The sequence below is a fragment of the Geospiza fortis genome, unplaced genomic scaffold (genome assembly GCF_000277835.1).
Source record: "Geospiza fortis unplaced genomic scaffold, GeoFor_1.0 scaffold173, whole genome shotgun sequence".
Taxonomy (NCBI): Eukaryota; Metazoa; Chordata; class Aves; order Passeriformes; family Thraupidae; genus Geospiza; species Geospiza fortis.
The window spans coordinates 6,326,491-6,340,972 of record NW_005054334.1 but is presented as its reverse complement, the minus strand read 5'-3'; the positions used below and the strand labels follow the sequence as shown (position 1 = coordinate 6,340,972).

Here is a 14,482-nt window from a genome sequence, read left to right as displayed (position 1 = left end):
AGACAGCAGGGAGCACTTTTGGCCAAGTTGAATGCAGATGTTTGATTTCAGTCCTAGTGGAGACAGAAGCAGATTTTAGTTATTAAAAAACTCTATTGCCACTTGCACTTGTCATTGATACTGGAAATACTCAACAGGTTTAGGTTCAGGATGGCCGGGAGCAACAGTTCCTGCACCTCGGTTTGATAATTCCCAACTCTTCTGCCATCAAACACATAAAAATGTGGGAATGGCTTGACTCAGCTTTTGTAGGGCCCAGAGCAGTCAGTTGCATCTGAAACACCCTTACACCTTCCTTTCAGCACCCTCACAAGGAAACATCTCAAGAGCAGCCAGCTTCAATTTCCAAAACTTCCTTCTAAAATAATAGCATTTCCATCCCATACAGCAGTCACAAAACCCAAAGGGGACAGCAGGAAGAGCAGTTTGTTCCACCTTTCAGCTGCTGTCTGGAGAAAATCCTGACTCACAGTTTTGGTTTGGGAGGCAATGTACAGGTCTCCCTACCAACTCCTGGTGGGGTCTCACATCTTTTCTCATCCCGCTCTGAACCACGACATTCACATCACTTAGACACTTTTATTTCCTCTGAGGCAGCTGGTCTTAAACTGCTGGCTGATTGCAGCTCTTGGGGTTCACTGTGTCCCCTTTGGTGCCCACCCTGGTCAGGCAGAGAACAGCCACCTGCAGCTCCTCCGCTTCCTGCAGAGAAGCCAGGAAGATGAGCTACCCCCTCTTAAAAACAAGCTCATAATGGCTCAAAAGAGGTGGACAAGAATCCTTGAGGGAGAAAAGGTTGCCCCTCTCCTGCCTCTGTGTTGCTGGTGGTCAGGGATTGAAATGTTGTGCCCAGCACTTTCCTAGAGGACACTGGGATGCAGAGCCAGCAAAAGAAAGCAGCAGTTTGGCACAGATGTCCAGCAGCTGAAATGCTGCCCTGAGCCAAGAGCAAAAATAGCTGCTGGTATCACTGCACCTGTGAAAACAGGGGAAATGCATGGATTTGGGCAAGCAGGCAAATTCAGAGAAGAGCTAGAGGAGGAGGAATGCTCCTGGTGGGCTGCTTCGCTACCTTAATTTTCAGCATATGTAAGGTCTGTTATGTAAAGTGTTTAGCTGTGGGATCCTGAATATATCCTTGTGTCTCTTGTTCCTTTTCCACTAACTCTTCTGGCAGTTTTGATGAACTGATGAACAGATTCTAAGACTTTTTTTTAATTACTTGCATGAAGCAATATTCTTTCCTTCTTGCTGACATCTATTCAAACAAGGACTCCTATGACAGCTGTCCAATCACTTCCATATTAATAATCTAAAAAAAAGACATTTTCTTCCAGAAGCCTTGCAAGGGAAATATTCTTGTTGGCTTACAGAAACCTTTTCTTTTCCAAGAAATATAAAGAGGAGAATGCAGTGTGATATATCCTTAAACATGGGAAAGTCTCAGCCATCAAAGGCCCAGGACAAGGGAACTGATCAGTATTATAAAAGCTGTGCCAGGTCAGAGGGTAGCTTCAGGGAGAAAACATTCATCTGAAACCAAGGCCACCTCCATTCACCATTTGTTCTGCCCCAGAGGCATTGAGAAAACCATTGGCTTCCTCCCTGCCTCTGTTTCCCTACATATCAGGTGAGAACAGGAATCTCCAAAGTTCATTGAAAATGCTGCAGAACAGCAAGGAAATGAATTGTCTGTGGCTCCATGTCAATAATCTGAGCTTTTGCATCCAAACTGATGTGATTTTTGAGTTTACATCAGGAAATGCGTCAGCCACCATATGCTTCCCCAAATATAAAAAGTGGTGAGAAGTAGGCGGCCTGATTATCAGTGCCTACTCGCAATCCACCGTGCTATGGAGGAAAAGATTCCTCCTGAGCAGCAGATTTTGGGGAAAGAGGCTGTTGTTTCCTAGGCTCCCTCATGACCACTGGCTGTGGGAAGACCTGCCTACAGAATGGCTGAAGAAGGAAGAATTCCAGGTGCAATGATTGCTGTGTGCTGAAGCTAAAGCAAGAAGGATGTTCATCTTCAGACATCACTGTAAAGAGGCACAAAGTACAGCAACATTTTTGCTTTTTGAGATCCCATACAGCTCCCTGACTGCACCAGGTTCAAGGAAGGGCTGACAGGTAAAGAATATATTCACCCTTTCTGCCCAGTTCCAGGTCTCCAAGTCTGCAGAGCTGCTTCAAGTGTGAAAACATTTTTTTTCTAGAACTATACCAGCTCACTACAAAATTATGTCGTCTGCTCTGAAAACAATCCCTAGATGTCTGATGTACTGCAAATATAAAATAATACCAAGCCTAGAGGGAAGCCCTACAAGAGATACTAGTCAAAATCTGATTTTGGTATCAAGAATTTGTCCTTAGAGGCAGAGTCCACAAACACTTTTCAAAGCAGGTTTGTCAAATACAGAGGTTTGATTCTTGATGGACATAAAGGCCATCCCAACAGCCATATATCTCCTGCTGAATACTAAGTATGGATGCAAGCAGTGGTACCTGCATGACAAATATTTGGGAGGTACAGAAGGCCACAGTGCATGCTCATAGCCAGATGCCCACTTCTCTTTGGATGTAGAGGAGATCCATCCCTCTTGTGCAAGTGCTCTGTCATTCAGAAGCGTTCCCAAGTCTTGCTGGTGTCCGCAGGGTCAAAAGGCACCTGAAAAATCCATGAGGGGACAGGAAGAGATGCACCACTGCCACACATGGTCTTCCACAGCAGCATCTCCTGCTCACTGCAGGACAGCAAGGGCTGGTTAAGGGGCCCTCTCTGGCCCAGAGCAGTGTCTATGGGACAGGATATTTGAAACTGGAATATAAACCTAGCAAACCTGTGGGACATCGAACGAGGCAGGAAAGGGATAAAGAATTGCTGTCTATAATTTGTCACATGCTATAGAGCAGGTGCCTGGAAGAGATAGACTGGAGGAACTTTTGGGGATGACTTTTCTTCTCCGGGCTCTAGAGGGAACTTCAGAGTATGAATAAACTGACTGTGTCTCAACCCCTAAAGAGGGCTGAAATAAGGTGATATGCATCTCTAGCTGAAGTTCAAAGTAACAGCTTTTAACTTTTCCTGGACTTCTTTAGGCCTCTGTGTTTCTGTTACGCCAGATGAGAGGGTTAGTCAATGTAACACAGCAGCTTTTGGAGCTCCTAGGCAATCTCAGACAGGATTTGACAAAGCAGTCAAGATTTCAAAGACACTGATTTCTTGAAAGTTTTACAAAAATAAGTAGATTTTGTAGGTGAGAAGAATCCGGACTCCCTTCTCTCAAGAGAAATATTGCCTTGTGAACTCAGCCATCAAGAAGTCCATTGGAAAAGAGACATGAGAAACCAGGTTACCTAGTTTCTACCTTTTACCAACATAATAGGTTTCTTTGCAGCTCTGGAAATATGTTAACAGTTCTCTATTTTCTGTAGTGCTGGAGGGGATGGGTAGCCACACTTGCTCTGGTGTGCTGCTGCTGCTAAGAGGGTGAGCAGAGGAAAGGCCCCAGCAGCGTTGGTGCCAGCAGAGCCCCCGGGTCGCTGCACTGAATTCCAGTGCCAGCTGTGCCACGGCCAGTGCCAGCTGTGCCATGGCCAGTGCCAGGCTCACGGGCAGCGTGGGGAGCTGCTCCTCTGTGCACCACAGCCTTGTGCCACACAGCCTGCACTGAACATGGAACTAAAGCTGGCAAATAACAGATAAGCTGCTCTCTTTAAAAACGTTGCAGGAATTCAATCTCCATGTCCAAATAAATACTCGATCTCTGCAAATGCTGCTAACAGTGTTTTGACAAGGCAATTCAGGATGGTGTTTTTGTTACATGAATGCTTGCTCACAAAGCAGGCACAGTCTGTGTGCTTGGGTAATGTTCTGCTTAAATGGAACTAACAAGAGGTGTTCTCATCCCACAGGGTCCCCCCACCCTGCTCTGCTCTTTGCAGCTTTCTTCAAACCCAGCTGAGGACCCACATACACTGGTGACCAGAGCCCAGAGCATCCTGTCACATTCTGGAATGCTTTCAAAAAATTAATTTGGGTCTGCTGATAAGGTTACTAAAAGGTGACACAGACCTTTTGTTCCAATTTGCTTTCTTTGTTTTAGTTTTGGCCTATTCTAATTTCCACTGATTCTGAATTAATATCTTGCTGTGAAAAGTTAAGATTTGTCTTTGATACAATTGAAAAAGAAAATAAAAGAGAAAAAGACAGCTTTTAGCTCCAGGGTCCACTAGTTAAGGTTGAAAGTACCAAGCATGGCAGAAATCTGTTAGAAAGGTGGTACATAAATGTAAATTTACTCAAGTTTTCTCAGTTATTTGATCAAAACAATGTTAGTAAAGGAAGTGAAGGAAACTCCAGCTTCAAATGTTACACATTTGCATTCAAATGTTACATCACAGTAGCTGCAAACAGCTTCAGATCAGACACTTCTGCCATATATCCCATCTGCTGCAGAGACCAGGAGCAAAAAACCAGTCCTTTCTGCCAAACTCCCCTGAAAGGAAGAGAGCTGAGGCAATAAAACATCCTTCCTTCCCTTTTCTGGTCACCTGCTCCCACAGAGTGCCCTCAGGCGTTTCAAGAGGATGTGGCTGGATGGGAAAGGGTGGAGCAGAGGCACCATTTTTGGCCAGTGTCATTGTGAAACACCTGCTGTGCCCCTTCCACCATCAAACCCAAGGTCACCAACAGAGAGGCAGCAGTGCACAGCAGGCAGCATGGCCAAACGTCCACCAGCTTGCAAAACCACCCAGCAAAGGTCAGACCTACTCCTCCCATCTGGAGATCTCTGATAAGCTATGATTCACTCCAAGCAGGCTCCTGGAACCTACCTAGTGACCCAGCAGATGTACTACATCTGGGCAAGTGCACTAATGGCACTAGGAGCCTTTCAGTCCTTGGTAGGTGCTGAAAGCACTTTTCTCCTATCCAGCTCCCATTCCCACCTGCTCACTTTTGCTGGAGCTGGTCTTTCTAATTATCAATGGGAGAGAAGACCAGCAGTCTCACCAGAAGGATGTTTGTGAATGTCAGCAGATAGCAAATAGCAAAATGCTGTGGTACAGCCACTTCCTAGGAAATAGTGTTTCTTTTTATAACACACATCTCTTCTCTAAAATCACATTGACATCTGTAGCTCCTCAAGTGAAATCCATACTTTCTGGCTATGTACCTTATTATAGGGGTGGATTATGGGGAAAGACTCTCTTTAAATGGTGAAGGAGCCCAGGGATGATTTCTGTGAGAAACCATCCTCAGCCAAGACCAACATCTGGTCTTGAGTGAAGTGCAGATCTTTCAGTGGGCATGAAAGTCTGTGAGGGAATAGTCTAAGAAAAATGAGTTGTTTCTTCTGCACCCTCATCAGGTTCTTGCCCACAGATTGAGCATTGCAGGAATTTCTGACAATGTTTTGCAGATGAGTATATTGAAGGAAGAAAACTGGGAAAGGAAGGAGAGCATCCAAAACTATGTTGTCATCTTTGGCTCATTCTGGACCCCTTTTTTCCTTTTCTTTGTTATTTCACTTTTACCAAAACTTGCTGTCCTAACAAGGACATATCTGCAGGCACAAATTCTAACACAGATGCAGTCACATGAAAAAAAAGTGCCCTATTCTATATGGGAATGTAAGAAAAGAACTCTCCATCAACTGCAAACCCTTGCCAAGGCAGATGGGCTCCAATTCAAGCACACGCTTGCTAAAACAAAGGGAAGGGCTGAAGCAGTTTCCTTCAGTGTCAAAGCTCACCTTCCTGTTAACGTGCAGTTTGTACAGACTGTAACAGACCAGAATTGCATATTTAGGCAACTTTAAAATGGTGTTTTCTCTTTTCATGTCTGTGACAGTTTGAAATAACTCTTCCACGCTATTTATTTTTTCATTCACATTTCGTCTCCTGTACATTTGACATACTATTTCACACCTATTTTAGCATAATTGAAAACTAAGTTGCTGAAATGAAATGAATAATCCTAGCCTTCTCCTCTCCCTGCCTGCTGCTTCTCAGTCTCAGCCCTTTTAAAGGTCAGCTCCAGTGGGTATGTGGCTACACATCCCACAAATTCAACAGCAAAGCCTCACCATTCAGTGACAGCTAGATAGCTTTCAGATTAGATAGGTCAGGGGCAAAATCAGAGCTTCCCTGTCAATGAATAGTCCTGAAGAGCAAGAATCCACCAAACAAGAAAGCAGATGCCCCATCTTCAAGCACAGCTGCTCAAAATAAGTGTCCCCATCACCACAGGCCCTGTGTCAATAAAGACACACATCACTTTGGACTACCACTGAGTGCCATCAAAACAGTTATTTTTCCTGACCCCATCAAAAGAATCTTTGATTGAAACTGGCCCTGGTTCAGCATGGAAGGCAGTGCCAGGAGTGTCACTTAGGCTGTTCCTCCTCAACACCTTCATCACTTCTTCCCTCTGGCCACATCTGTCTGGCACAACTGCCAGGCAACAGCAGGCAGAAGAACAGGGCATACAAACAATCCTTTCTTTCTGATTGCTGATTGCTGGGCAGGCACTTCAGGAAAACAGGAGTGCTGTTTCTCAACCATTGTGGTGCCTATGGTTAAGAAACAGAGTAAAACCACAGGGTGATCACTCCTTTTGCAGCATGATTTTATGTACTGGGAAGGAGAAGGGATGGGAGTTCAGAGCAGTGATCTTGCTGTGGGGCTGCTTCCCTTTTATGGTTTTTCCCAAAGAGCTGGGATTTGAAAAGTACACTGGCCTTGAATGGAGTAGTTGGCTGGCTGATAGCTCCCCTGGCTCTAGATGTGTAGTGGAGGGAAACTTCAGTCATCAAACAATTGGCAGCTCCAGCACAGAGTAAAGTCAGTTGCTATTTCAGGGAAAGGAAAGGCAACTGTTCCCTGCAGGGAATGTCTGCACTAGCTCAGAGCCAGGAATAGGCTGCGATTTTTAAACTTTTTTTCCACCCTACACTTCAGGAAAAGTGAACACACAATGTTCATTCACAGGGATCGTTTCCTGAGCATGGTATGTGCTCACTGTCCCACAGGTCACTTTCCAGTGTGTCACATCCTTCTGCACAAGAGAGAACAGGAAATGGCAAACTCCCAATATGAGGCAAAGCATTCCCATCGCAGCAATTGGTCCACAGGAGCTATAAATTGGTCTCCTCCAGAAACAGATCAAAATTTGTCTTCTGGGAGGGTGGCTGGAAACTGAAGGTAAGTTTGAATCAGTAATTTTTTTGAGTGTCTCTGAGTTCTCCATTAGGAAAGTGTTTGCAGGCTTTGGACTAATGTATACCTTTAGTGCTGGGGAGATTATTCTCTAAGAGCAGGAGGTTGTTTTTTTCCTTTCTGTTGTCATTAACCACTGTCAAAAGATTTGCATCCCTACATAGCCTATGCTATATATTGAATGATTATTCTAATAATTCAGTGAGATATTTGCTGTTATTATCTGAGACAGTTCTCAGCAACTAAATCTTCAGAACAAATTGTTGAGAGGCTGCAGGAATTGACATATTTAATGATCATTATATTGATCTGTTGTTAAGTTATTGGTGATATGCTCATTGCTCATTTCAATGCTGGTATCCATTTAGATTAGTGTTAGTCCTTGTGTTTCCAGCTTTATTTCTAATTATAGTGTAAAAATAATAGGACATAGCCTCCAGCTGAGAGAAGCACAATGTACTAAGTGATTCAAATGACCCAATGACACCAAGAGAGACTGGGGGCTTTTTCTGAAGAGCATGGGGGGTGTCTTAAAAGATCTGTGTGAGATGAATTAGGACAAGCCAGCAGAAGGGGGAAAGATTGCAGTGAGAATTATTTATGAATACTCTTCTGGATGGAAAGACTATGGTACAAAGTTTTCTCCTTCTGAAACATGTGCAGAATGAAGCCCCAAGGATCCTAGTTACATAGTGTGACTTTATGGGGGACCAGGCACCTTCAGTTCCCACAGTACAGAAGACCTACAAGTGAAAAGGTGCCTGCAGCAACGAATAGTTTTGCTCACTTGGCTTAGTGACAGGGTCTTTCTGCTACGGAGACTCCTTTTGGCTGTGAGGGCATTATGGGCTCCAAACAGCTTCTCAGCTCTATGGCAGGACCTTGCTAGGTGCAGAGGCAGCACAGCTGTATGCACAGTGCAGTGTGGTGAAGCACAGAAACTCTGCTTCCACCTGACAATCAGCTACACCACTCCTGTTGGCTCCGTTGCCTCAGGTTCCCTGTAAGCAGGATTGAAGTTGCTGGCTTCCTTTGTAGAGCATTTTGCAGACCTAGAGCAACATGAAAATATTTATTGGAACATTTCTTTCTGCACTTGTGGCAACAAACAGAGACAACAGAGATTGTCTAGCACAGAAACACTGAAGATTCATATCCTAGAAGTGAAGTCTTTCCTGCTATCTTGCCAGGGGAGGTTATCCAGACCCAGCAGTTTTCAAGCTTTTTTTATTCACAGGCCTCTGTATTTCCCCTGTTTTCCCATCTGCAAGGGAGTGCACACTAAAAATGGGCCTGCTTTTCTGATGTGTCTTCATGACTCTTATTAACAAGGTTCAGAGGCCTCCCTGCCACTGTAACCAGGTATTTATGACCACAGGTTGGAATAAGCACACAGAACAATAGTTCCCATCTTTGTTCATACACTGACACCAGGTTACAATAGGAAAAAAAAACCTACATGCTGCAGGGCCTTGAGTTGCTGCAGCTTAAAAAAAGGAAGGATGTTCACAATATCCATCCAAGACATTAATAAGCTCCTCACCTCCTATATGGAAAATCCAGACATAGATTCCACTCAGCAGCTTCCCTCTGTCCTCCTTTAACAGGAAATCACCCCTAAACAAAAACCTGGGATGGTGGCTCTCACCTCCTTGCAGTCTGACCTGTCTTGTGAAAGATGTCCTTCTCTATTGCAGATCCTCTGAATCCCATCACGGGGACAACAGATTAGTTCTGGCAGCACTACTCCTCTGGGCACTGAGTCACCTAATCTCAGGGGAATTTCTGTCCCCAGAGTTTCAAAAGACCTTTTGTGTCTTCACAGAGATAATGGTAACAGCACCTCTGACCCCAGTCCTTAGGATATTTTAGTCTTTGCAGGGATTAAGAAAAACATTTTAAAGTTTTGCTGCCTGAAAGTTACAATGGAAAACGTAATTAAATGTACACGTTCATATGGGTATGTGTGTGTACGTGAGTGTGCACATGTGTGCAGATGGAAAACCTTTCTTCTAGCTGGGCTGAAGCAACAAAAATTTGGCTGGATGCCATCCCTGAAATAGTGGTCCAGGATGAGCATGTCTCATGGGGGTTTTTTGACATAAATCCCACCCCAGACTTTTCTTTCTCTGCGCAGAAGCCATGGAGAGGGACGGTGCTGCCTTCGCGCCGGCAGCAGACCCCACGCAGCACTTCCACGCGGCCCTGCTGGAGCAGAGGCAAAGGCTGCGCGGCCAAATCACGCACCTCCACCAGGCAGCTCGGAAACTGAGCCAGCTCCGCCGCAGCTCCCTGATCGCCAACGTCAGCGGGAGCACCCTGACGGCCGCCGGGGCACTCACGGCCATCCTGGGGCTGTCCCTGAGCCCCGCCACGCTCGGGGCCTCTCTGCTGGCCTCGGCCGTGGGCCTGGGCCTGGCCACGGCTGGGGGGGCCGTCAGCATCACTTCCGACCTCTCCTTGGTGCTCTGCAATTCCCGGGAGGTGAGGAAGGTGCAGGAAATTGCGATGACTTGTCGGAAACAGATGACAGAAATACTGGGCTGCCTGGAGTTCCTTCGCCGGGGGCAGGGCCCAGGCGACCCTGCTCTGCGGCAGTCAGAGAAGAGGGCATCCATCTCGCTCTACAACTCCGTCTGCTTCATGGTCCTGTGCGGCTCCCACAGCTTCCTCGTGCCAGAATACACAAAGGAGGTCACTAAAGTAAGCCAGGCTGTGCTGAAGGCCAAAATCCAGAAGCTGGCTGACAACCTTGAGACCTGCACCAGGGCAATGGATGAAGTCTGTGATCTTCTGGAGTCCAGAACACAGCTTTCCCCACGCACAAGGAGATTCAGCTTGGGTGCTAAAACCACTGCCGAGATCCTGAGACCCTCCAGCTGAAACAGTGTTTGACCCACATTAAAACTGGGTTTGGAGGCATTACACTATTTACTGTGACCATTAGCACTGCCACCTGTTGTTTTTCAGTTCACGGTGCTGGTGCTGTGAGGTGGACGTTCTGCAGACCCCTTTTCCCCCAACCATCTCCACTGCTCTGCTTCCCCAAGGCAGCAAAAAGAAGTAGGTCAGGAGGCAGATGAAATATCTAATGCTGACTGAACCTGGTTTGTAAACAGCTTATGAATCTGTGTGTGGTACAAGGGCTGGAGTACCCTAAAAAAGCCAGCAGCTGCCAACTTCCAGTAGAGTACAACCCCATTACCAAGGTACATCTGGAAAGGCTGTAGAAAGAAGCAGCTCCAGATATGACAGACTGTATGGATAGTTCACCATCCCAGGGTGAAATAGAGGGCCAGAATTTATCCATTTTGGAGAAACCTCTCCAGACTGAGAACTGTGATGTTTGTATTCTATTTATTAACATAGAATGGTTTTAAGCTTATGATATTGTATTTAAGAGTGTGTGTATATATATATATTTTTTAAAGGAGGCCTCTGTTCCAAAGGAAAGCTGTTGTTTTTTAGAGTAAAAGCAAGTCTGTAGCATGTGAGAGCACGTTACCTGTTATTTTGCTGTGAGAGAGGGCAAATCCCTGTAGGAAAAGAAAAGCATGACCTGAATGCTGATAGTAATAAAATAGGTGAAACACAGTTCAAACAGTGACAATAGATTTTAGGAGCGAAAACAGAGAGAAGAAAAGTGGCCCTGGGACCAGAGTCTGCCTCAGGGCATTGGTGGAAGGACAAAGTTTTATCTCCTGCAGCAGGAAGGGAAGGGCAGGTTGGTGCTATGTGATGGGAGCACACCTGAGAGGTGGAGGTGCCACTTTCCATGCAGTCAAGCAGCCTGTGAGACCCACAGTGGATCATCTGTGAGGGGGGAGGCAGCACTCATGGAGAGCTACACGTGTTCCTAGCAATGCTTCCCACGGAAGGCTTCATATCAGTGAAATACATGCGGGTACTAATGTTCAGGAGGGGTAGAGAGGAGTAGGATGATTCAGTGGCAGAGCCCCTACAAAGCAGGAGCAAGGGCTAGGACCCTGTTTCAAGTGGCTGTTCTGCTAAATATGCCCTTTGTGATTTTGAGCCATCAGTACCTCAGTTCCCTGTCTAAAAACAGGGATAGTAGCACTTCCCTACCTCACCAGGATGTGTCTGGGATCACCCCACTGAGAAGTGCCCAAGTATGGTGATGATGGGGATCATGTCTGTACCTGAAAGAGGTACAAGGAAGAGACCCTGAAACTAGCTTGAGGTGACTCAAAGGGTTAATGCAGAGGTAACTCCCTCCACAAGCATGCCCCAGTGGATAAGGGAAACTTCCCTGAGCAGACACAAATCCAAGTGACCAGAAAAACCGACTCTGTAATTCTGTAACACTGACCAAATTCTTAGGCAGGGCAGCACTCCGTGTCACAAACCTTGAATCCTTGTCCTTTTTGTCTCTTCGTGATATCAACGTTTGTTTTAATATGTTGTAGGAAGAATAAAAGCTCTGGTTCCCCAGAGTGGGACTCAAATGCTTTTGATACCCATGCCTGTTTGCCAGAAATGAACAAGTACACTGCTGATTCAAATAAATGAACATGAAGCACTTTTGTGTCAGTGTCTCTCTGCTCTTCTAGAGGTGATGTGCTGTACACATAGTCCATCCCATCTCATTATGCACCCCTTCTGAAATAGCTGAAATTATATCTGCACTAAAATTCACCTGCTGGGTGTGTTCTCACCCTGCCTCGGCTAAGGACTATAACATGCAGTAGAGCTAGGAGCACGTTTGTTTAAAAGCCAGGTTTAAAAGCCCTGGAGTTATAATTTCTAAATCCTGCAGTGCCCTGTGCTGAAAAGCACAAAAAAGGAATTACTACTTAGAAGCTGTATATTTATTTTATCATGCATGAATGCTCCCAACAGCAGTTTAGGACAGAGAGAAACTTTAGGAGAAAACTTTCATTCAAATACATCTGTTGACAATAGGGAATTACACAAACTGGAATTTCACCAGACTAGAATTGCTCCACCCTGCTCCCCACTAAAACAGCACCAAATTATGTGGGCAAGGAGTTCAGTAAAGAATCACAAGCAGCGACTTCCTGTCCCATCCCTGACTCCATTTCCTGAGGCATCCCAGTGATCCTTACAGGGGTACATGTCTACGTGCTGGCCAGGCTTAACCATTAGCACCCATGATAAACAGCAAGCTGATGGTCAGGCTGCTGTAGTTTTTGAAACATATGGTAACAACGAGCACCTACACAGGGTGGTTTTGGGCTTTTTTTATGTTTTGTTTTAATTTATCACTGCTTCTGAGCACAGTGGGATGCAGCAGTTTCATTTTGACTCCTGCCCATGAATTGTTTCAGGTTTCCTCTTCTTTCCCTGTCACACAGAGAGTTCATTCGTATTTCCTCTCACTTTCCTCATTGTTCTGGGTGCAGAGGAAATGCCATGCTCAGAATCCAGGGACAGATGATGAAGTGTATCAGCATTTCCACTGGGAGCACGCCCAGACAGACTTCCCAGAGACAGACGGAAAAAAAATTCATAATTCATACTTCAAAAATTCACACTAGCAATTGTCATAAGCAAAAAACAATGTGGGACAATGACAGTTCTTTTCTCTCTTCTCATCATTAGTGCTTTCAAATGTTTCATACCAATACATCCAAAGCATTTAATTTGTTCTCTGTGAAAAATGCCAATCATTTGTTTTTAAAATTTTAAAAGTTTAATAGTAATAAAATGGTTATAAAAACAGTAATATAATTAAAGCAATAAAAATTTAAACAATTGGGATTAGGACAATATGAGACAACAAAAACAAAGAATTACAGACAGTCCAGGTGCCTCTTTCTGGGCAAAATAAGCCCAAAAAAGGATCCACATTAGGAGAGGATTAACCCTTAAAAGCAATAGCCTGTTGCATATTCATACATCTCATACATGATGCATAAATTCCATTCAAACAAAGGGTTCTGTCTGGTCACTGTCAACTTCTTCCTTTTAATCCTGACGACATCCTCAGGGCTGAGTGAGGAGGGAAGAACTCGATAAGAGAGAAATAAATTCTTTTTCTCTGAAAGATTAAGGTGTCCTGAGGCTGCTATCTTGGTGTGAGTCCTCTCTTTAAAAACAGTATCTTACATAACATAGTTTCTATTTTAACATTATTTTATAACCTAAAACTATATTTAACACACTCCTTGAGAAAATTAACACAGCATAAGTTTCTAACATAACACATATAATATTCATTTTCATATTTGTGAAAAGCCAATCATAAAATACACATTTTTCACATTCTCTATGTGCATTATGGATGTAAGTTTATACATATTCTTGCCTTTTTGTGCCTGGCCAGCTCATTTTGCCTGCTGTAGAAGGCATGAGCTGGGAACAGCGTCAAGCACTGCCTAAGCCGTGCAGCGCTGAGTGCAGGCCTCAGGCTGGGCTGGTCGGGGTAGTGTGGGAGTTTGGGATGGGGTGGGGAGTTGTTGGATTTCTCAGGTGTTTATGGCGGAAGCCAGTCATGCTGTGCAGAGGATAAGTCCAATGTCTCCGATTCGGTTGTAAAGCACGGCTTGAAGGGCAGCGGTGTTGGCTTCTCCTCATCCATGTCATCAGCTGATTAGTGGGAAGGATATGATTCCGATTCCTTCTCAGCCAATGAATAGGACAAATAAGTTGTTGGCGATGATTAGGATGAGTATGGAGATTAGGAAGAATAGTAGGTAGGTGAAAAATTTTGTGATATAGGGGTCTGAAGCTATATATCATGTTGCAAATTGTAGGATAGATCATGATACAAACAGTGCAATGGGGAAGAAGGTAAGGGAGTAGAAGTCTATTTTTAGCCTGATGGGGATTTTGAAGGTTATAATGAATTTTCATTCTCAGAAGGAGGTGAGGCTTTCTGTTCCAGAGTAGATGTAGATTGTTATGGGGATTAAGCTGATTACGAAGGAGGCTTTGACTGTGTTTGTGATTGTGTTGGGGGTGTTCTTGAGGTTGTTAGATAGAAGTGGAAATAGGATGGGGGTGGAGAGGATTAGGATGAGTATTGCGATATACGCCGGGCGGGCAGGCGGGCAGGCTTTCCCACAGCCCCTTCAGGGTGTCCGTGTCCCGGGAGAGGCGGCTGGAGATCCGCAGCTCTCCCTTCACTGGGCATCCCTCGGAGCTGAGGGAGAGCCCTCCCGCTCCGCCCGGCTCTTCCTGCGGAACTACACATCCCGGCGTGCCCCGGGGAGGACTACAGCTCCCAGAGTGCTCTGCCCTGCACCCGGAGGGGACGGGCCAAGATGGCGGCAGGGGA

General features: G+C 45.2%; 2 protein-coding genes across 2 annotated transcripts in view; both read left to right on the top strand.

The window, feature by feature from the left end:
• Positions 1 to 7,096: 7,096 nt before the first annotated feature.
• Positions 7,097 to 11,729, top strand: APOLD1 (apolipoprotein L domain containing 1). Its single transcript, XM_031057741.1, has 2 exons — positions 7,097 to 7,206; positions 9,359 to 11,729. Exon 2 carries the CDS (start codon positions 9,364 to 9,366, stop codon positions 10,102 to 10,104), a length of 741 nt encoding a protein of 246 aa, XP_030913601.1. The 5' UTR covers positions 7,097 to 7,206; positions 9,359 to 9,363; the 3' UTR covers positions 10,105 to 11,729.
• Positions 11,730 to 13,983: 2,254 nt separating this feature from the next.
• DDX47 (DEAD-box helicase 47) overlaps positions 13,984 to 14,482 on the top strand; it is an 8,479-nt gene continuing 7,980 nt past the window's right edge. Inside the window, exon 1 of the mRNA XM_031057770.1 lies at positions 13,984 to 13,995. Coding sequence (XP_030913630.1) covers positions 13,984 to 13,995 — 12 coding nt within the window. The remainder of the gene's footprint in view (positions 13,996 to 14,482) is intronic.